Here is a 22556-nt window from a genome sequence, read left to right as displayed (position 1 = left end):
AGATAAATGAGGGACTCTAAGTACTGTATCTTGAAAATAAGGGCTTCTATCCTGGTGTGACTTATGCGTTAAAAAAGGCACATAACATCCTAGCACCCTTGAGTCCTGTATAAAAATGCTGGACAGGCTCGGTTGTCTGTAATTATGGCTGTGTGGATGCAAGAGGAGACCTGTGACTTTGAAAGAGGAGGGATTGTTGGTGTATATTTTGTAGGAGCTTCAATGACCAAGACTGCCCAACCTGTTAAGGTGAGGTGAGGTCTGCATGGAATTCCAGGAAAAACATCATCAGCAAAGGGCAAGAGTGAGTGGAAGAACACACTGCACGACCATGATACTTTTGCATTTGTTCAGAAACATATGAGCAACTGCAGACTAATTGACTGCAAATTTCAACCTGGGGTTTAGGCCCCATTATTTGTACACTGTTAAATACCACTGAATCAAACACAAGCTTGAATTTCAAACAGATGTTGGAAGAATTCTTGTCCCTCCTTAACTCCTTAGGTTGTAGTCAACATATAACAGTACCAACACACGTGTACAATCATACACTAGACTTAATTATCACACATGGAGCTGATATTTATCATATATTAGTCCATCCCATGGATAACTCTTTCCCTGACCACTTTTTAATTACTTTTGAGATTCAGCTACTCCCTGTAGTTTCCAAGGAGATTATTATGACAGGGCACATAAATAGGGGTACTTCTTTAAAATTTATAAACACCATGAATAATGCTAACTTCATCTCCAATACTAATGCTGATGAAATCACACATAACTATAATACAGTGGTGAGACAGGCCCTCAATGAAATAGACCTGTTAAAGACTAAGGCAGTCAAAACCACCAGACACTCTCCATGGTTTAATGATCACACATTGTTATGACCCCAAGTGTCTAGGGGTAAAGGGGTGTAACATTTAGGATAGTTTTTAGATGCAGGTGGATTCTGGTGAGGGACTTAGGAAGCGTGATAACAAAGTTGGTGCAAAAGTTATCATTTTAAGGTGAATAAGTGACTGGTACGTAATAGGACACAATAACACACATGGTAAGGGAACCATAGCGGTGCCAAAGAAAATAAAATAAACAAAATTGAGCTGGCTAAGAAAGTGAGGGAAAGCTGACCTAACTACAAAAGAAAACCCGAAACACTCTGTCTTCGGCGTCTTCATCTAACCTTCACTGACTACCCAAAACCATACAAGACAAAAGGCACTCACCCATACTAAACTAGTTTTACTAATACAGATAAATAAAGATAAACACACAAACAAACGAAAGTACGAGGAGACGAACATAAACCAACAAATCAACAAAGCCAAACAATAAAATTAATATCATCGGACTTCAAACACAATCAGGCTGCAAAAAATTCTGGTACAAAAACAATGTGCACACCTTTTCATTGTTTTTCAATTAGTTAATGAACAAGAACTGAAGAAATTAATTAAGACAAAATCAACCACCTGTCCGCTAGATCCCATCCCAACCCAACTAGTTTAAGATTCCCTCTAAGTACTGGAGGGATCTATAATTAGTATGATGAACATGTCCCTTGCATCAGGCGTTGTACCTGACCATTTTAACATAGCGGCTTCTAGACTGCTGCTTAAGAAACCAAATTTGGTTTTTAATAATTACAGACAGCACTGAAACTGCATTAACAAGAGGTGTAAATGATATTCTGTTAGCAACTGACACGGGGAATGCAACAGTGTTTGTGCTTCTAGATCTTAGTGCAGCCTTTGACACGGTTGACCACTCTGTTTTGTTACACAGGCTTGAGTATTAAGTTCGGCCTATGTGGACCCATCCTTAAGTGGTTTACCCCCTATTTAACTAACCGTTTTCACTATGTGAAAACCTTCCAGGTAGATACATCTGTTCTGACCAAACTATCCTATTCTCCTCCCCACATGTCCAGATGGTGCCCGAGCTGGGCATCTGAGTTGGATGCTGCATCACTGCCATGGATCCAAGAGAGACATCGCGGATACAGCTATCATTTAGGAGGATTTGCAGGTCTACAGAGATCTGGATGAGTACTGGCACAAAGAAGGACATGATGGAAGACCTAATACTCCTCATTTAGTACTTTTTTCTGAATTGCATAATGTTACATGCCCAGAGGGGTTGGGTAGCCAGTTGACCTTGGACCCCTCGAGGGTTTTTTTCTCCTTGCTGAGGAGTTTTTGGTTGCTCTCCTTCCGCTGTCTTCTGGCCCTTTCTCTTTCTGTATTGTAACGTCATGTATTGTCAAACAGCTTTGTTAAGTGCCGTGGGGCAACCTTGTTGTGAAAGGCGCTATATAAAAATAGATTGAATTGAAGACTTTGTCTGAGTCAATTAAAATGATCCGAAAATCCAGTCACCTGGAAGGCACAGGGATTGTCACCAGAAAGATTTATTGGCATGTGTACGCAGTTCTGGCCCTCTGTCCGCAGAGCCTGCAGGAGGTGGCGGGACACGCAGAGACCTGGCCGAGGGAAGTGCGGAGTTGAGGAGGCTGCGCCACTGACCTGAGGCTGCGGGAGCGCGGGCGCAGGGCGGGGGAACGGCGGCCCTCCTCGTCCGTGATGCTCTCTGAGCTGAAGTGCTTGGTGAGGAAGTGCAGCTCGTCGGCCGTGGGCTGGAAGGGCAGCTGGTGCAGCTTCTCCTGGGATGAACATGATGACTGTGAGAAGCAGAGAGGGAGGGATTACAAAGGAAGAAGGCTGGAAGCGCTGAGAAGGGGGTGGCTCGCGGGCTCAGGCTGCGCGGGCAGAGCTGCTCCCTAACCCAGGGGACAAAGAGCTGAGGCTATTCCCTCTCACTCCACTCGTGGCTCAGCTAAAGCTCAGCTCTGCGTCTGCTATGGCAGGGACCCGAGAAGGCCCTAATACACACCAAATCCTAACAGCAAGGCAGGAGCAATGCGGTTTTGCTCAGATAAGCATGTTTCAGCTTTTTTCAATCTAAATGTCACTTTATACAATCAGCCGGGGGTTAAATGTCTTGGGGAGAGAATTGTAATTGTCACCATAAAGATTATCCTTGCAAACATGGAAACAGAAAAGTGCTTGGTTAAGGATCAAATCCAATCCTGATAAAAGAAGGCTTGTTATCTCTATTGATTTTCGTAGTTACAGGGTGAAATGATAATTTCAACTAATTTGGTACATAAATAATTGAAAAGAATCAAACCTTTGAATTTACCAGAACAAAATACATAACGCTCTAATCAGCTTCTGAATGCAAGGCCTTGTTCGTCTCTGCCACCACTGTGATGCTTTGCCCTAAGAAACGTGAAGGGGGAATGTAAAGATCCCCCTAAGAAATTTGCAAGATATCATGGGACCTAATGTAGCATAGGTTTGTTCCTCCAGTCACAATAAACAGCGCATGTGAGCTGTGATGTCTAAAACTGGAATGTGTTCTCCAGGTTCCATCGGGTACAAAGCTTAAACTAAAGCCAACCTTATTGTAAATTCCCAACCTTTTTGCAGCTGAGGCCCAGCCCGTTTTGATAGTTTAACATCATGGACTGGTTCCTATCGTATCAGATCAAAAATCATTTCTTAAAATTAACCAGATTAAAATTACAAATATATAATATTATTGCTTTCACCTATATTTGTTAAGTAATGCAATATGACTGTTTGGACCTCAATATCCCAAAGACTATCTCATGAAGTAAAACATACTTAAGTGTTGGAAATCAGCTGTTATCTTTTGCTTTCTGCTTTCCTTCCAATAACTCTACTGGTTTGGATTCTAGCTTTTTTTTAAGTGCCAAATTAAATTGTACCCATCACTGCTTCATTCCTAAGTATTTCACCAAACACTGTACATAGAGGCTTAGGTGCCTCCTCACTGACAAATTATTTAAACCCTGACTGGCAAATTATTTGAAATTATTTCTACATAAAACTCCTTATGCTAGGTCCATAAGCACTACCTTTTCCACTCCCACTGCAATCACATTTGTTTTTCCACTATTTCACTATTGTCCAGTCCTTTATGTTTTCGTTGTTGAAATTCAGAGAAACTACCTTATTTACTCCTAGTACCAATCAAATTAGAACTAGTCTGGGTGCAGACCATAAACATGAATTATGTTACGTAATGTGTACTGTGATATATTGCTTTTTGGGACTGACAAAATTAGTAATCAAGCTCAGATGCAGTCACGGAGATTTATTTCTGCTTACTGTGGCTGCTTGTATAAATGATTACTGCCTACTAGATGATAGCAGTTATAATTAGCTGCCCTCCATTTGTCACCAGACATTTATCAGAGGGAATTAATATTTTTGGGTTGGTGTCAAGTATTTTGAAGCCCTTCACTTTGGAATGAGACTATTAAGTGTATGTGTCACTCTGTAACTAGAGAATATGCTAACATTGGCGAGAGACACTCACTGTTAAAATAAAACCATAGCTCTCAGAGATTTGACACAGGCCTGTTGAGAACCACTGTTCTTTGCTTTAAGTTAGACTGCCAGACATCAGCGGTGGGGCGCGGAGGGAGGACAGGGACAGGGAAACGAGGTGCTGTGCTGAGGGTCAGACTCACCGACACAGTGGAGCTGGGTGTATTGGTGCCATAGCCCGAGGAGGGCAGCGATGCGAGGGACCAGCGGCGGCCATCCGTCCTAGGAAAGCAGGAAGGAAGAGGGCAGTGCGGTCAGAGACGTACCAAACAATGGGGGGGGGACACTCCCAGACACTTAAGACAGTGCATCACACACTAACAGAAGGAAGCACAGGCATCAGATCACAAGTTAGGGTTAACACAGAAAGGAACCGGGGGTATTATGGGACAGTACATTTTCAACAGCTGTTTATCTTGAATTGCTCTGTGCTCAGGTACAACAAGGTGGGCATTATAATAATAATTCCTTATACTTTAACACTCCAGTTAAAGCGCTTTACAGGTAATGGGGACTCCCCCCCCACCACCACCAATGTGCAGCCCCACCGGGATGATGTGACAGCAGCCAAAGTGCACCAGTGCACTCCCTACACATCAGCTACCAGTAGGGAGGAGAACAGTGTGATGAAGCCAATTCATAGATGGAGACCATTAGGTGGCCATTAGTAAAGGCCAGGGGGAAATTTGGCCAGGATGCCAGGGTAATACCCCTACTCTATTTGAGAAACACCCTGAGATTTTTAATGACCCTATGGAGTCAGAACCTCGGATTTACATCTCATCTCAACGGCAGCTTTTTACAGCATAGTGTCTACATCACTATACTGGGGCATTAGGACCCACATGGTCCACAGGGTGAAGACCCCTTACTGGACCCTCTAACACCTCTTTGTGCAGCAACCTGAGTTTTTTCCAGGAGGTCTCCCATCCAGGTACGGACCAGGCTCACACCTGCAGAACTGCAGTAGTTTGCCAGTTGTGAGTTGCAGGGCAATATGGCTGCTGGCAAATGTGAATTTCTGTAAATTTCACATTTCACAAAATGTGAAATTGTGTGAATTTCTTCTATTATTAACTTTTGTCAAAGTTTAAACTGATTTAGACCTAAGTGGCTTCTCTAGCTTTATAAGACAGTGAAAAAGTATGGGATATATCTAATTTACTAATTGTGTACATTATAAGACACACAATCTGGACAATTATGCTTATTTCAAAATTGGGGATAAGACATAAGCAAAAATATCTGAATTAATTCATGCAAGAACTTGCCACACACCAACCACACAGAACCCGAATACAGTGCATGCAAACACATTTAGACATTCAGACTTAACGTTCATTGTAAACACAGCCTGAAACCATCCAAGAGGTAATATCCCAAACTGCTGGCAACAAAAAGCCCAGTAATGCATGCGACACATTAAAACAGTTGTTTTACGCAGCATGCTGAGAATAATTCTATCCCATATTTCAGACCATGTTGACTAGATACTGCTAAGACACACCTTCACACTCAAAGGAAAAAGAGGTAATACATCAAACAGCTGGAAGTTACAGAACCTATAGACCCATTCTGACGATACTGACAATTCTAAAAATCAAAATCCTGAAAAAAGTGTATATTGAATATATTAAATAATATTAAATTCTTACATATGACATTTCTGAACATGCCAATAGCAAAAAGTTGTGCAGCCATAATGAATTTCTTTAGAAATGGAGCTACTGCAGGAAATCGCTTAAAAAAGTAGGAAAAAATATCTCAAAAAGAGGTTCTTTCATTTTCTAAACTATATTTTCATTAGTGTGATGTTAGGAGGAAAACCTTAGAACTGGCTGAAAGGCTCAAATGGGAAGTGTTTGAGAAGACATTTAAGATGAAGGACACAGAGTTTCTAATATTTAATTCCCCACAGTAGCCAGCCCTCAGTACATCTGCAGCTCACTATTTTCTGCATTTACAAGAAACAGGTACTGTATAATTCACAGTGTGTTGCTCTGTATCGTATTACCTTAGCATTACAAAGATGTGAGGAAATGTAGGACATGTACATGATTGTTTTCTACAAATGTCAGAAATTTTTTGGGAGTTTTGTCTTATTGAGGCGTGTTTATTAAATCTATTAAAGGCGGTTAATAAGGTCCTGGCTGTGAGTGGCTTGAAAACCCCGGGTGTAGTGGCAGAGAGGACAGCACACAGACAAGAAGGCCAGCCATGCAGGAGAGCGCAAGGCAGGTGGAGAGAGGGGAGAGATCCTGAGGATTACCTGTCAGCCCTGTGCCCGTGACTGTGTTGGAGAAACGACAGCATTAGTGAAACATGACTATAATCCCACGAGCTCACAAAACTGTGCAGAACAGAAACCACACCCAGGACATGCACTGAACTACACACTTATCTAATGATCTACCAAGATCTCACTAATGATCTCATAATCCGATTGAACACTGAAACTCAAACCAGAGGACACAGGTGAAAACTTCACAGAAATACATTTAAAACCACTGACAGAAGGCACCTCTTCACCCAAAGGGTGGTAGGAGTATGCAACAAGCTACCCAGCCATATTGTTGAAGCTGATGCCCTTGCATCCTTGCACCCAAACAGTTTGGATTGGCCAGAATGTGTGTTTGTAACCTTTTTTTTTTTTTTTGGATGTATTATTTTTTTCTGTTTTAGAATTTAGAAAAAAATATGAATGTCGCAAAATAATTTCAATACACCTGGTCTTAATCCCATAGAATTTAACTGCTGGAACCTGAAAGGTTACTACATATTTAGAGTTAGGACTCTTCTTTAATATAATTTAGCACTAATTGAAAAATAACATATAAAACAAAAACTCTTAAATTGTTAAGAAGATTTGTATAAATAACAAATATCCACACAAGCTGAGACTTTGTTGTTCTGTATATACTGTGTGGAAGGGCAGAGAGGACAAATTCAGATTACTGGCATTAGTTATTCACCACGGATTTTTATTGTGGAAATTCACAGATGTTTGCTTTTGGTATTCAATAACATGCAGTGCAACAACATGGTCCTGTACGGAATCGGAGCACAAGGAATGAACGCTGAAAAATGAGAACCATTAGATTGTGCTGGCTGATTTAATTTCCTTTATGCTGACTTGACCTCCACTGCTTGCTGAACAATAAATAAACAATATTGTTGTGTTTATAGAGGGCATGAGCCACATACACAGCAAAAAGAGCAACACTGCTGCTTCCTTTACTAACACCACCGTGAAATTACAAATGACTTTTCAGTAGTATAAAATCTTCTGTTGTGAAAATTGTATTGTGTAAATATTGTATACATTTTAACTGATTTTTTCATAGAAAGCTAAACAAAAAGTCAAAATAAATACTAAATTATTGGAAATAAAATATATATATATTTTAAATTAGAAATATTAAGACTTTTATTGACAGCTTGGGACAGCTGTGTTTTTAATTGTACCAGCAGATGGAGCCACTCTTTCAAAAACAAATCCTCAATGGTCAGATTAATAATAATAATAATAATAATAATAATAATAATAATAATAATAATAATAATAATAATAATAATAATAATTGCTTACACTTATATAGCACTTTTCTGGACACTCCACTCAAAGCGCTTAACAGGTAATGGGGACTCCCCTCCACCAATGTGCAGCCCCACCTGGATGATGCAACGGCAGCTATAGTGCGCCAGAACGCTCACCACACATGAGCTTTCAGTGGGGAGGAGAGCAGAGTAATGAAGCCAATTATTAGGAGGCCATGATTGGTGGGAATTTTGGCCAGGACGCCAGGGTTACACCCCTACTCTTTTCGAGAAAAACAGAGTCAGGACCTCGGTTTTACGTCTCATCCGAAGGACAGTGCCTGTTTACAGCATAGTGTCCCCGTCACAATACTGGGGCATTAGGACCCACACAGACCACAGGGTGAGCGCCCCCTGTTGGCCCCACTAACACCTCTACCAGCAGCAACCTTAGTTTTTCCCAGGAGGTCTCCCATCCAGGTACTGACCAGGCTCAAACCTGCTTAGCTTCAGTGGGCTGCCAGTTGTGAGTTGCAGAGTGATATGGCTGCTGGCAATTAATACAGATTAATAGCTGCTTTATGTTAAACTGGGCAAGTAACACGTTTTATTTTTTTACAACCAGACTGCAAGAGCCCCTCCCGCCCACATCATTTCATGTCGGGAACTCCCTTGATGCCTTAGCTTTTTATTACTATCTCACCTAGCATTTCTGTTAGCTACATGGAAGTATTCACAGCCCACATACTGTAAAAGTAGCCAGACTGATACCGGTAAACCAGAGGTCTTCTATTGAGGTTTTAGCTCCTTCAGACATTAGCTGCTCATTAATTAGGAGTGGTAACTAAACTGATTCAAGTGCCAGAAGGCAGGAGTTTGGTTTTAATATAACAATGGGAAAGAGGTGTAGCGGCGAGGCTTATTAATAAGAAAGAACTAAGTGTTCTGAGCTTTCCCAAAGGAGGCCCCATCTCTCTGTTCATCTCGCAGCGCGCCTCCTGACCATCCTGAGACTCAGCCCGGACAACCACGGAACTGCCAGTGTGTCCGAGTGCCAGAACTTTCCTTTGTTCTAAGAGTCTAGAGCGGAGGTTGCCAGAGAGTAACCAGAGGATCCACCCGAGGTTAGCACCATCAGCACAAACTTTGCTAGTTAAAGCCAACACTAACTAGCCGCACAGCACAGCCTGGCTCCGAGCCAGAGAGCGCGGATTGGACAGCAACAGCCTGCAACTGTTTCTTTGTGCCCGCAGGAGATCTGAATCCCCAGAGATTGGATGAGTATTCAACTTCAATGCATTACAGCTCGAGAATTCAATTGTTATCCCAACCAGTTGATATCAATTTAATTCCTAAGAGTTATGTACTTGTTTTGAGTATCTAATGTAGAAGTTATAACCAAGTTCATTTACGAAACGGTCTAAATGAATGATATACTGAACGTATGTCCTCTTGATATATGTAACTCTTTGTAACTGACTGAATATATACCTTTTGTATTCTGATAACCCTCTCGATAAGATCTGTTAGGTTTATATGCATATTCTATGTATTAATAAATGTATCCTCGTGTATTAGTACCTGTGTGTGTGCGTTGTTTGAGTTATATCGCATGGTTGGATTCTAAAGCCATCCAAAAAAACAATTTTGTGATTTACTGCTACAATTAATAAGTGTCCCAGTAAATGCCCAAACCCTACAGAACTGGTGCTTTCAGAGAGCACACTACAGAGGTTTGTGTGCACAAGGAATGAACATCTCACCTTTTGAAGTGGAAAGGAGAAAAGCAAAGGGGTGGCCTGTTCTATAAAGTCTGTGATCTGACGCATGCTGGATGAAGGCGCAGTGCGTTACAGGGACCCCACTCACCTACGCGCTGGGACGAAGGAGAAGTGTGCCGCAGTGTTGGGGGAGAAATTCCGGGGGCTGTCCAGGGGGCTGCTCCCTAAGACACAGAGACACAGACAGTACTGTAAAGAGAGCCCAAGAGCGCAGAGCCTTCCTCATTTTTGATCACTTTTGAACCTCAAAAAAGACAATGGATGTAACCATTTACTTTGGAAGCAAAGGATGATTCTGAAAGAACCAGAACAACACTCCACTGATTGCTAAACCACTGTTTCTATGGCAACCTAAAAGGCTGATGAAGATGTGTTTGGTCCCAAAAAAGTTCCAAGGTTGTAAACAAATTTTATAATAATATCATCATTTTCAAATGACAAATATCTGGATTCTACACTCCTGATAAAAATAACATCTGACAAAGAATCATTTAGCACAACAATGCTTCTCCAGATGCTTCTTGAATCACCAACTAAAGCTTTTACCAATTCCTAGTCACATTATTTATTGGCTAGAGATGCAATATACAAATATAACACTGAAGAGAATGAATCAAAAATAAATATTCCCATATATACCTTAGATGATAAGCCTGAGTTAAACTGATACTACACAACTGCCAGGAAAAACACTATGAACATTGCAAAAAACAATGAAATAAAAACATTTTTAAAAATCCAGCAGTAAAAAGATGGAGTGTCTCTGACAAGAGAATGGCTCTCTGTCAGTGATGGACCAGAAAGATGTCTCAAGGTGCCTCAAACACATCCTGTTATTCAGAGGAGGAAGAGCACATGTCAAATCTGGGAGCTTTGCTTCAGAAGAGATCTTTACCCAGAGCAGAACTGCAGTGCTACCTCTCAGCAAAGTGACATTGCTGTGGCATCAGATGTACAAAACGTGCCAACAAACATGGATGCACTGAGCCCCACCTTTTTTGTTAGAAGGTAAAGTATTGCAATTGAGAAGCTAGAAATATTTTATTTAAAACTACTGCTCCAGTAAAGAAGAATGCTGAAAGAATATAAAAAAAGTTAAAGGTTTATTCCATGCTGAAAAGAGAAGAAAGGAAACAACGGTTCAGCTGTTGAGCCTTCTTCGGTGTGTAGGGTTCCATAGCCAAAACATCTCGTTTCCTTTCTTCTCTTTTCAACATGGAATAAACCTTTAACTTGTTCCTTTGCAGCCTACACATGCTGATGTGACTACCTACTTGAACTATAAAAAAACAGTTTTCATACTGGCCATTTACTACATATAAAAAGTTTAGTACTACTATAATGATACAAAATATTCAGGGAACTGATGACTCTGGAAGTGTAGTTAATCCTTCTTACCACTATATATATATAGCTGTCTTACGTACTTAAACCATCAAGGCCACTCGCTTCATATTTAATACATGCGTATCTACCTTTGTAAATGATCTGGATGAGAGCTTTTCTCCAGCAAGGACTGGTCTACTCAGGAGTGCTGAGGTACTGGGATCAGTGTGAGAGCTTAAACTACTAAAATCAATTTCCATTAATCTTCTAAAGGCTTTTGACCATGAGTATGAGGACTGCCCAAGGAGTAAGTTACACAGTATGTATTTGAGATGTAGTCCCAAAATTCTACATCTCACATTCTTGAATATAAAAAATATTGTAATCCCCTGTCAGAAAGGAAAGGATTAATTCTCTTAGGTATAACCAACACTGTGCAGCTGGAATACACGCACATTCTCTGTCAAGAAAAAGAAACGCTGAGGAGTAATTCTCAGAAGGCCTGTGACGAAATTATGTAGATGTGCACATGAAGTGCACACAGTCACACAAAGACTGAGAAACGCACTGCATAAGGAGCAGTAATCACAATTCTCAGAGGTAACCAGAAGACTAACCCCAATGGTAAAAATCACTGCAATAAAGTGATTTTCCTCTTATTAAATACCTTCAGTATTGCTAAGACAGATTAAAGCAAACATTGTACCTATCTGTGTCTACACCCTAGCAGTTCAAAACTAGCCAAAGGAAAAGTATTAAAAAACACCAACTAGGAGCTTTTGATTAGGTCATCTTCAACGCTTCCTGTTCCTTTATTTTCTTTAACGTGGGTCTAACAATGCGCAGCCACATATCCTTTCCCCAGCTATCTTTAGCACCTTACTGCAATATATACAATAACTGAAAGGTCATTCCTTCTGCAGAGCCTGATCAGGTCGGCGCAGATGGAGATTTCAGCCCGATCTATCAGATATTAACACACAAACCGACAGGACCTGCAGTGTGATCCTGCCGAGCAATTGAGCTCATTACCATGCTCTGCACACAGAGAGGAAACGAAGCAACACGTTGCTTAATGGCTTCCGACCGACTGTAAGTGAGAATACCGGGAAACGAAGTAAACAGCCCCTTGCATGCTACAGGCAGTGACCTTCTCTTAACAAGTGGGCCCTGGGCCTCGGGACACGAGGACAGGCAGGGCAGCGCATGTCCTCCGAGCGCTTGCTAAAACCCCACTGCGCCAGCTGTGCCGCTTATCCAATTTGCAAAATGGAAATGCCGAGCCAGAGCATCCCATCTTTGTAAATATCAGCCTGACCTTCTTTCAGTGAATACATTAATAACCAGCGAGAATGAATTCCTGACTGAAATTTAATTGCAGACCCTTGTCGAACACCAGCACAAATAGCACGGCGCTGGATTAAAAAACCCTGGATTACCGACTCCCGTTTTAATTATTTCCAAACTTCAATTTAGTTAAGGTATTAAAAAATAATCCTCATCAAATGATGAAAATTATTCATGATACAATTTTATATGAAGCACACCGGGTTACTGTTTGAAACATATTCAAGTAATCATTGTAACGAGGCTACAGAAGGATGGGGAATGACCTGTTAAAACCTGATCTCTTCTAACTTTCTTTCCTCCTTTTATTTGTCCTCCTTTGCCGAAATTGAGGCCTAGATTGTCAACAAAGAAGTAATGGCAAAACGTGAGCCGCTCTGCCTACATGGGACTTTCTCCCATCTTGCAGTGCCACCACATGGGCAAATGCTGTAATTGCAGTGACTCAAGAAAGGTAGGCAGTATAGTTTCAAGAGAGAACAAAAAAGAAACAGTACAATTCCGATCAGAAGAACAATGACAACATGCTTTATTTGAGACTCAGAATACTGGTTGGGGAGCAGAATCTACTTATATCTGCCCTTTTAGATTGAAATGTGACATTGAACATTGCCACTGAAGATATGCAGGAAAATTGATGTATAGATCATGGATCTGGGAGTCTGACAGTGAACAACAGTAGCATATATGGACTTGTTTTGAAACAAAAGCTGAAGCTATAATTGACTGCTGAAGGGAATGGGGCTGAATTCATCTATCAGTTTTCAGAAGTACATGCTTGAGGTATCCATTAATAAATTCCTCTCCACACAAACAATGTGGTAGTACTGCAAGATGGAAGCCTCACAGCACAGAAGCAGATAAAGACTGAAACAGGCCTCTTGTGAAGGCAGCAATTCTGTATCTCTGAAACAGAAAATGGGTTACTCATTCAATTAATCTTAAATTGCCCAGGTTCATTAAAGTGCCATTGTTGGTCACAATGCAGTAATTGCAATAGCAAACAATGAATGTATCCATTTTTTGAGATGTGGGAGTGTGCCTTACATTACCAGGTAGCACAGATAACAGTAATAAGCCAGAAGTACAGAACAGCTGTCAGACTGCACTGTGAAGCAGCTGATAAAGGTGATGGATTGAAACAGGAGACCAACAGTATGCAGGAAAGGACTGGATAACTGAGCTGAATGGCAGTGCACCAATGGGATTCATCGTCACCAGCAGTTTCTGCACTGAATGCAGAAACACAAAAAAGAGAGCCAATGCTCGCTAACCGTGGTTCCCTATTGTGTACCAAGAATGTGCCACATGCAGGTCAATGTCCTCTGCTTTGCTTTTATAATTGTTCTTTTCTCTTTTGTGCATTTTATATTTGCATTATTTGCAATATTAAATTTATATTTGCATTAGATGCAATATTAAATGCCCCAGTTCTTACTTCAACTTAACATCTACAACCCACATTGCAGAAAGAAGTACTTGATATCTATGAAAGTCCTCTGATTTTTCTGTTGAAAAATTGATTGGCGGAACTAATAACTAATGTAATTAGTCACAAGACTAATAACATCTAGTTGTGCACCTTCTGCCATACATTACAATCAATCAATCAAGCCCCTCACATCCTCTCCTGCACCTGATATACTGATTTAGCAAGGGAAACCACCAGGGGCAGCTTCAAACTTGATCTCTGTTGCCACTTTTCCTGTCCTTAAACACACTATCAGTGTTTACGAGGGGGACTACTTACAATATAATATATAGTCTAGTAAATAAATCCAATTTGCTCCTTTAATCTCCTGAGGAAGAGCTGTAAGCACGATGTAAGCTGGGAAGCAATCGATAGAGGTATCTAATTCATCCCAGTTCAGGTAGCAGGTGGCCACAGCGTAAGCATAAGCGGTATCACTAGTTGGTGTAGTAGTATATCAGAGCAGTGCTGGAATCCAGCAGCAGAACACGCAGCTTTTGGCTGCAATTCTCCCCCTATGGTGAAAAAACAGGAATATTCAAGAACCTGCATTTTTCTTTTTTACGGGAAGGCTTTTTGCATCACTCAGTCTTTTCCTGGCACCAGGATAATGAGATCTGCAGCTAAAGAGCACTCCAATCGGAGAGGAACGTGAGGCACTTAAAACGCGTTTAGCAGACCTTCTCATCCACATGTACAGAAACACCCGAGCGATTAACAAGGCAGATCAAGGAAAACTGTCAAAAAACGAAACAGGCAATGGCTTTATAGGTAGGAGGGAGATGTCACAGATTATTCCTCTTATTGGAGAAAGGAAGAAATTTGCTTTGTACATTTTACTGTTCTTATTAGACAAGGGAAAAGGCAGAGAATGTACAGCCTATTTCTCTTCATTGCACTGTACATTTCAGCTGACAAGGACCGCATTCAGAGTTAATTCCAGCTCTGTAACCCGTCCTACAGCAATAGCATGAAGTGGAAATAAATTATAAACCTCAGATCCATAAACACTGTGAACACAAGGGAGAACAGGTCAAAAATAGATCGGAGTGACAGGCCATTTTTGGCTAGGAGGCGCTATGACATTTCTGCTTACTAGTCCATATTGAATGGGCTTTGTGCTGTCTCTGTGTGGTGTGCAGAAACCAAAATTAAACAAACACATGGAGATAGGTATTGAATGAAACAAGTAACCAGAGCTGTTAGAGTGACAGAGACATTTGTAAAGCATTCCTAGGTCTCTGGGGCCCTGTTATCTTCCTACATGCAGGCGCAAACCTGATTTTTACAGAGGCCTAGTCTACATAAACAAATGTCATTCAACCACAGTGTGTGTTAGCTGTTTGAAGTCAATACCCTCTTTTGTCTGCTAAGCTCAGAGCACAGGGCTTAGTCAGGGAAGTCAACAGTCAGGTCTTCATAGTGAATGAGTGACTAAATTATCATTCACAGCAGGTTTCCAGTCTTGTGTTTTACTCCTCACCTCTTGTTTGACATAAATTAGGCAGTGTTGCTGTACTGGCCAAAAAAGCTACATGCGAACATATATAAACGGTACTGTTTCAAGTATAATTCAGCAGGCATCATGTAAACATCTAAAGATGTTATATTCATGCAAAAAACTGCCTGATGATTTGCACAGAACTAGATATACATACATTAAAACACATATCAAGTATTCAATACTCCATTTCTTTTTACAATAACCCATGAATAAAACAATATTATTTATTTTGGAAACTATAGGAAAGCATTACCGGAATGAAAACCAACTGAGGGGTCACTCAATAAAACCAGAGCCTGTTGCTAATCTGTCTTCCTTGCTGTTCACCTGAGCGTGCTGTTTGTTTATTCAGTGGTCTCGGTTAGTGTCTGTCGTGTCTGCAGAGGGAGCGTGAAAGGTTCCATAGGCTCTTGTGATTCCAGAATCCACTGCACTTAAAAAGAATCTTGTGCTTCCATGATAAAGAGGCTGCGCGTCCTGTGTTTAGCTCTCTTTTCAGGCACTTCAGCTGGAGCAGAAGAGCCAAACCAGGCTATTTAGATGCGATTGTGTCTCAATGCACTTCACATGAATAAAAAGTCTTTTATCCGAGAATCTGGAGAACTAGCTTGACCCCATCAATGGCTGGATCTTTGGCATTGCAGTAAACAGAGCTGGTCTTTACAATGGAGTCGCAGTAATCAGTAATTTAGCAACCCCACCCTCCTATTCTCCATTCTAGAGAACCAACATTTCAGATGCTCTTCAAAAATAGAAAGAACACTGTCAGTTAGACAAGCACGAGTCTCCACAGTGCAAAATCTGTCTGTATTTATTATTAAACACCAACAAAAAACAAATATGTGCAAGGAGCAATTTTCATTCAGGAGCTGTTCAGTTACCAGCAACATACACAATGAATTAAAATGCCGTCATCAGATTAAGGGCTGTGTACAGTATATAATTCTGATTATCACAGTGCCCCCCAACCGATATCAACCCGTGTGCAACCTGCAATCATTATGCTCCCCTGCACTGCTTTCTCCAGGAACATTTTATAGTGCTTCCAAACTCAGAGGTTCGTCTCTCAGCAGGTCTCCTTTGAAAGAAGCAGCCGCGGCCGGCTCAGTGGCATTCACTAGCGCAAAAAAGGTGGGACGGCCTCCAGCCAGACTGCAAACGAGGCTTGTGAAAACAGTCACAAATTCTGGAGGGCAAGAATTATTGTAATGCTTTTGGGAACAAAGGAGGTCCAGAATAAGGAAGATGAAGAGACAGCGGGGCTCTCAGTTCCTTCTCCAAATTTCTTACGTGAGGCAGGAGAGGGTTCTTGCGTGTCATGTGGTGCTGCAAGCTGTCAGATGCATTATCAACCTGTCATGTTCGATTATTTCTCTGCCCCAGCCGGCAGAAATGCAGTCTTTCATAACCAGACCGGCCTGACAGAGTGAGCAGGACAGCACCCTGCAGTGAACACATGACCAGAACCCCTTGCCGCAAAACAGAGCCATTTCATCGGCCTATTCCCAATTTCCATTGCACTCACCTACAGGCGTTCAACTCCTGCTTACTCTGCCTTTGGTATTCTGCGCAGTTGGTAGGGAATGAGTCCTGCCTGCAGGAGATTCTTGTAATTGCACCAGCAGAGAGACTGATGTGTTCTGCACTGAAGAGAACAGTGACTTCCTGCTTAAGGTCCTTACATACTGCACCCCATCCTCTTCTTTCTCTGGCACAAATCAACTTTGTCTCATTCAGTCCTGTGCTGGTCTCTGCAAGTCAATCTCCTTTTCCTCATGACATCTTAATCTGCTCACAAAAAGTGTTACCACAGATAGGATTTCAGAGATAAGATAAGAGATAAGATCACTTTATTAGCCATATACAATTTCTTGCATTAGGAATTTGTCTTTTCGCATACCCCAACTTGCTCTCCATCAGACACACAGACACACAGACAGGGAGAGAAGCTTAGGGTCAGAGCACAGGGTCAGCCACTGTACAGCGCCCCTGGAGCAGTTGGGGTTATGGGCCTTGCTCAGGGCCAAACGGAGTAGGATTCCTCTGCCGGCCGCAGGATTTGAACCAGCAACCTTCCAGCTACAGGCACAGATCCTTAGCCACAGATCCACCACCCCATTTTATAGGAAAATGAATATTTTTTTAGATGCTAAAAACTCAGTAGGAGATCTCTCAGCTATTCCCACTTTTCTAAATTGTGTTTAAACTGCCATACAGACTTGACATTGCATAGGTGTACTCTAGGACGGAAATAGACTAATTCAGTCTTTCTATTAGTTTACATTTAACCCTGCCACCTTCCTTCAACATGTTTGCTTTTGAAATGGATTATATCTGAAAGGAAAGAAATTAAAATTATCCTGGTAATGAAAAGGTATATCATTTGTCTGAAACAATCAGTCTTGATTAACAATGAGGAGCAGCTGTGGACAGTATTTGGCTGTGTGAAGTCAAACTGAAATTATTCCTGTTTTGGATTATAAAGTAGGTAAATCCTTGTTGCTGGACTCCACGAGACCAGTGAACACCTCCACACAGGTCCAGAGGAAGGGATCGAGATTTTTCCACTAGCCCAGTGCTGTTCAATCCTGGATTGAATTCCGGATTGAACAGAGCATGTCACTTGCCCTTTCTGTTCTCTTATGGAAAACTACTTTTTCCTGGATGTTGGCTAAAAGCAAGGCAATGATCCATATAGCAGCACAGTTTCCACACTATGTTCCAGCTGAAATGCATTTGTTTTCTATTTCTATTCTTTCTATATAAAAAGATATACAAAGAATAAAAGTGTGGTCAACAGCAGAATATTTTTCACATTTGGTATGTTAAGGGAAGAACGACGGGCATGCCTCAAGTTCATTGCTTGAAAGATGTATTACTATTTACTGCTTTTATCAAGGGTTTTCAAACATTGCTTTCCAAAACATTGCTTTCAATAGGAATATAGTTTAAATTCACAGATAAGCTAAATAGCAATTCTAATTTGAATTTTAGCTTTAATGCATTAAAAAATATTGCAGGGCAACAACTCCACAACAAATTACACAGTGCAAAACTGATCAAGGAGGGAGATGCCCAGTCTGCCAGCGTAACAATGCAACAGATGTCCCTGATCTGTTGCATGACATCCTTGTTCTTGAGTACATGTGGTCTTTCCAGAATCTTTTGTGGACCTTACACAATGGAATATCTCTGCAAAGCTCTGTGCTTCCACCTGCCCTCAGTTTGGAGAGCGTTTACTTGGATCAATCTCCTGGAGGCGCGTGGCCAGCGGGTTACCTGTGTGTCCATGCAGAGGAGAGTGTGGTCTGGGCAGAGTGGGCGAGGTGCTGGAGGTCACAATCAGGCTCTTCCTGTTGCTGGTCCGACAGCTGCGTGGAAAGACAAAGAACTGCATGTTATGGGGAGGCCCTTCAATCACAGCCAGGAGTGTGACAATTCTTAGAAGCACCGTGAAAGCACTCTTAATGTATGCTTATAGAAAAACACGGCACAAGTGGAAAAGTGTTACAATAGTAAACCTTTAAAAAAACGTGCCCCCGAGCCCAGTAAAGCATCATTACCAACTCCAGAGGGAAAGACTGTACGCTATGCTGGTGAAGAATGACCTCCACTTCCTTCTCCAAACAAGCCCTGATGTTTAACCTCTGGGGCATGGATTAGAATTTCATTAAAAGTAGCATGGTTTTCAGTGTGTGCATGCATACATTAGTACAGATAATGGACTAAGAGGGTATAAGGACAAAACCCCACAGGCATCAGGAGTCTCACTGGATATAATGTATTTGGGCATCCAGACATTTATCTGATTTATCTATTTAAAAATTAGATGACATAGATATCATCATAATTATGATGACTGTCATGTTTTCTAGGATATATCTCATCTCCTGCTGCTGAATACTATAATTGCCCCCATTTTAAATCACGTCCAGCATATCATATCAGGTCACAGCTAACCAAAATATTTGCCGATTCTCCGAATCCTGAAGTAGGAGATTCAGGAAGCAGGTGATGGAAGTAAATTGAAACCAACATAGCTGCTACTTTTCGGAGGAATCTGTCTCATAACTTGTTTCCATGTGTGCAGGCAATCTACAATAGTCCTTCCTTCCATTATGTTAGGGTTTAATAACAGGGTTTAAAACCTCTCATGCCTGACAGCTTGGGTTCAGATAGAGTTGAGGTTACACATAATACAAGTATGGTTGAGCTGTCTTAGCTGACAGCAGTTGATCATCAAAATACAACTGCACACAGAGTATAATTTGAAATTCTACTTCAGATAAGGTCCAGCTAGTGAGAGATCAGGTTAGAACTCAAGTTCACTTCAATAGCTAAGAGAGGAAGATATCTAACAATCTGCTGAGAAACAGCCCAGTAATATTGTCCTTTATTTTAAAAAAAAATAGACACAGGCATCAAATCTCACAAAACATCTAAGACTGATAATCACTACAGTATCCAAAACATCACTATCTCCTTTACACGCTGACTTACAGAAAGAGAATCAAGAACATTATTAGCAGCAAATGAAATTTACAGCTCATTACTCTTAAGCAATTCCATCAAATGACCATTCAAAGCCTTTGCAAAACATGATCAATCTGCAACATGGTTCATCAGGGAGATGTAAGGAGGACAAAATATGCTCCAGTTCTCATTACATGGCAAAGCCTGATATTCGGGCAGCCACGATGCTCAACAAGACTGCTTCATAATCAGCTTTTCAAAAGGGATTAGTGTACTATTTGCAAGGAGTACTACCTGCTGAAGCACAGTTAAGCCCAGTCTGCCAGCGTAACAATACTATATAATTAAAGCACTTGTACTCAGGAATGGAAAGCGATAAATATGCACAAACACATGTATTGTGTACCGAGCATAAACACATGTACAGTAAGTACTTCAGTACTGAAGCAAAGTCTGCAACTATGCCAAGCTTCCTCTGGAATCTTTTAAACCTCTGGAATTCCTCTGGAATTTATTTTTTATCTTTTAGTACAAAGATAAAAAATAAATCAATGCCAAAGTTTTTAGACGTCGAGACGTGACCCTCAATGTATTGGAATGGCTGAGGCTCCAGGAAGAAATGTCATGATGTTTTGAAGTGAGGGAGAATGGGCTGGGTGCTGAAGGAACAATTCAAGAAAAATCTGATGTGGAAACAGACTGACTGTGGGACAGATATGACCAAACCATCAAGAGTACTAGAATACATCAAACAGACTCCATTAGAGTGTAGAGCTATAATGAACATCAGGGTGAACAATTTGCGGGGAAACATACCCTTCAGTTCAAGCAGCTGAATCTAATTCTACTTAGAATACAAAACCATGAGACGAAATCATTGATACTAGGCAAGTATCTGTGATCTTGGATGTGTAAGACAACAGTCTTTGGGTTCCAAGGTAATAATTTGGTATTGACACTGAAATGTAACCAAACATCTTGTCAAGTAAGGACTTTATTGCTGTCCACACAGTATCTGCAAGATGAACTGACGACCTTAGTGCCTGCGATTGACATTCCTCGCTTTGCCTGCCATGAAAAGTGTCAAAGTTATTTCTGTTTATTGATGGGCACAGAATCACGCAAATAGAAGAAGCAAAAAGGTCACATAGTATGGACTTCAGGCTGTGTGTCAAGGCAGAGAAATGTGAGTGGACACCTAGACACCACTCAACCAGAAGGACACAAGCAGTACTGGCTTGTATCTTCCCTTGTTAGGCAACATGAACAGACAGAAAACGAAATAGCAAACTCAAAAGCCAACGTGTCAGTTATTTGACTTTAATTATATACTGTATACTGTAGACTATTGGGTTTGGAGAAAGTACAAAGTTTGATACACAGCACTGCAAACACAGTATTATTTGACACAAGACAGCCAAGATCATTTTAACATTATCCCACCATCTTGTCCTCAGCCGGACTGACGTGTGAATGAAACATGTAATACTAACTGCAAATTACCATAAACAACATACTGTAGTTTGTAATCGTTTCAAAATCTAATACACACACCAAAAGTCTCCAATATCCTAAAAATGCAAATATTAAGTATGATGTTACAGCAGTGAAATTATTTTCTAATAAATGAATTTCCCACGCAATTAAAAGCAGAATTAGAAGACAGTCCACTAAAACAAGTTTCATAGTTTCATAACTTGAGTATTGTAACAAATATAAAAACTAACTATAAAAACGACATTATGGTACTATTTTGGTTCTTGCCTTGGACAAACACTACATTTATTTTAATGTTTTAAAATAACAGCTTAATGCATACAGAAAGGCAGATAATTATTGCACCCTATGCATATACTGTATCTACGCATATATATTTTGTTCCTGTTGATTTTTATTTCATGCCACAGAATGTTCACTTATGAATGGAAAAGCACAAATCAAAAAGCCATACAGCTCTATAAGAAGGTTTCTGCCCCGTAGGAAAGAAAAGTAAAAAGGCAGAAGAAGTGCAGGAAGAGAACAGGAGACAGGTGAGATGGGAAAGGGGCAGGTAACTCAAAAAAAATGAATGGACTAGCAGATTAAACAGAGATTATATATTTACAAGGAGGATATGGAATATTTATGAACTGGATGAAATGTGCAGTCACAGGGAAAGGGGACTGAAGGGTCATTCAAGCAATAGGCTCCTCAGGGAAGCAACTGGTCTACAGAAGATAAGTAGCATACTGTAAATGCAAATGCGTCAGAAAAGAAGACTGAATCATGAACAACAGGAGGATGGTGACAAGTGCGCCATCCCTCGCACAGGCTAGGACAAAACACAGTACACACTGCACTGTACAAACCTCTGCCAACACATCTTTAAAAAAATAACAATACCCCATGCAAAACAAAAGCCTGGAAATTTTGCATATTAATGATAAGAGCAGCTGTGTGGAATCGTCACTGTGATATGAAAGTTATGCCTTAATTACAGTAATTGAGAGAGGCATTTGTTTTGCAGTGTCTGATACCACAGAACACAGGATTAATTAGCTTTTGTTTTTTTTTTGTTCTAGATAGATGGAGGAACTGGGTCGCCTGAGAGCTGCAGGAAACATCTGTAAAAGAGAAATAAGTCTGTGGTCCTATGCTGCTCTCTTGCAGATTAATGAGTTTGGTTCATAGCTGCTATCTAACACAGCAAACAC

The 22556-nt window shown here is 40.8% G+C and overlaps 1 protein-coding gene across 14 annotated transcripts in view; it reads right to left on the bottom strand.

Moving 5' to 3' along the window:
* The window catches only part of mast2 (microtubule associated serine/threonine kinase 2), a 176241-nt gene that overhangs the window by 29914 nt on the left and 123771 nt on the right, over positions 1 to 22556 (bottom strand). For 10 of the 14 annotated variants that reach the window (XM_088598688.1, XM_088598689.1, XM_088598693.1 and 7 more), the window contains 5 exons: positions 18670 to 18761; positions 9831 to 9906; positions 6694 to 6714; positions 4568 to 4646; positions 2532 to 2686 (listed from right to left, as the gene is read on the bottom strand). In XM_088598688.1, the coding sequence (XP_088454814.1) occupies positions 2532 to 2686; positions 4568 to 4646; positions 6694 to 6714; positions 9831 to 9906; positions 18670 to 18761 (423 nt within the window). The remainder of the gene's footprint in view (positions 1 to 2531; positions 2687 to 4567; positions 4647 to 6693; positions 6715 to 9830; positions 9907 to 18669; positions 18762 to 22556) is intronic. The other 4 variants (XM_088598691.1, XM_088598697.1, XM_088598690.1 and 1 more) reach the window with 3 other exon arrangements.

Source organism: Lepisosteus platostomus, chromosome 11, assembly GCF_059453375.1.
Source record: "Lepisosteus platostomus isolate fLepPlt1 chromosome 11, fLepPlt1.hap1, whole genome shotgun sequence".
Taxonomy (NCBI): domain Eukaryota; kingdom Metazoa; phylum Chordata; class Actinopteri; order Semionotiformes; family Lepisosteidae; genus Lepisosteus; species Lepisosteus platostomus.
This window is presented reverse-complemented; position numbering and strand designations above follow the sequence as displayed.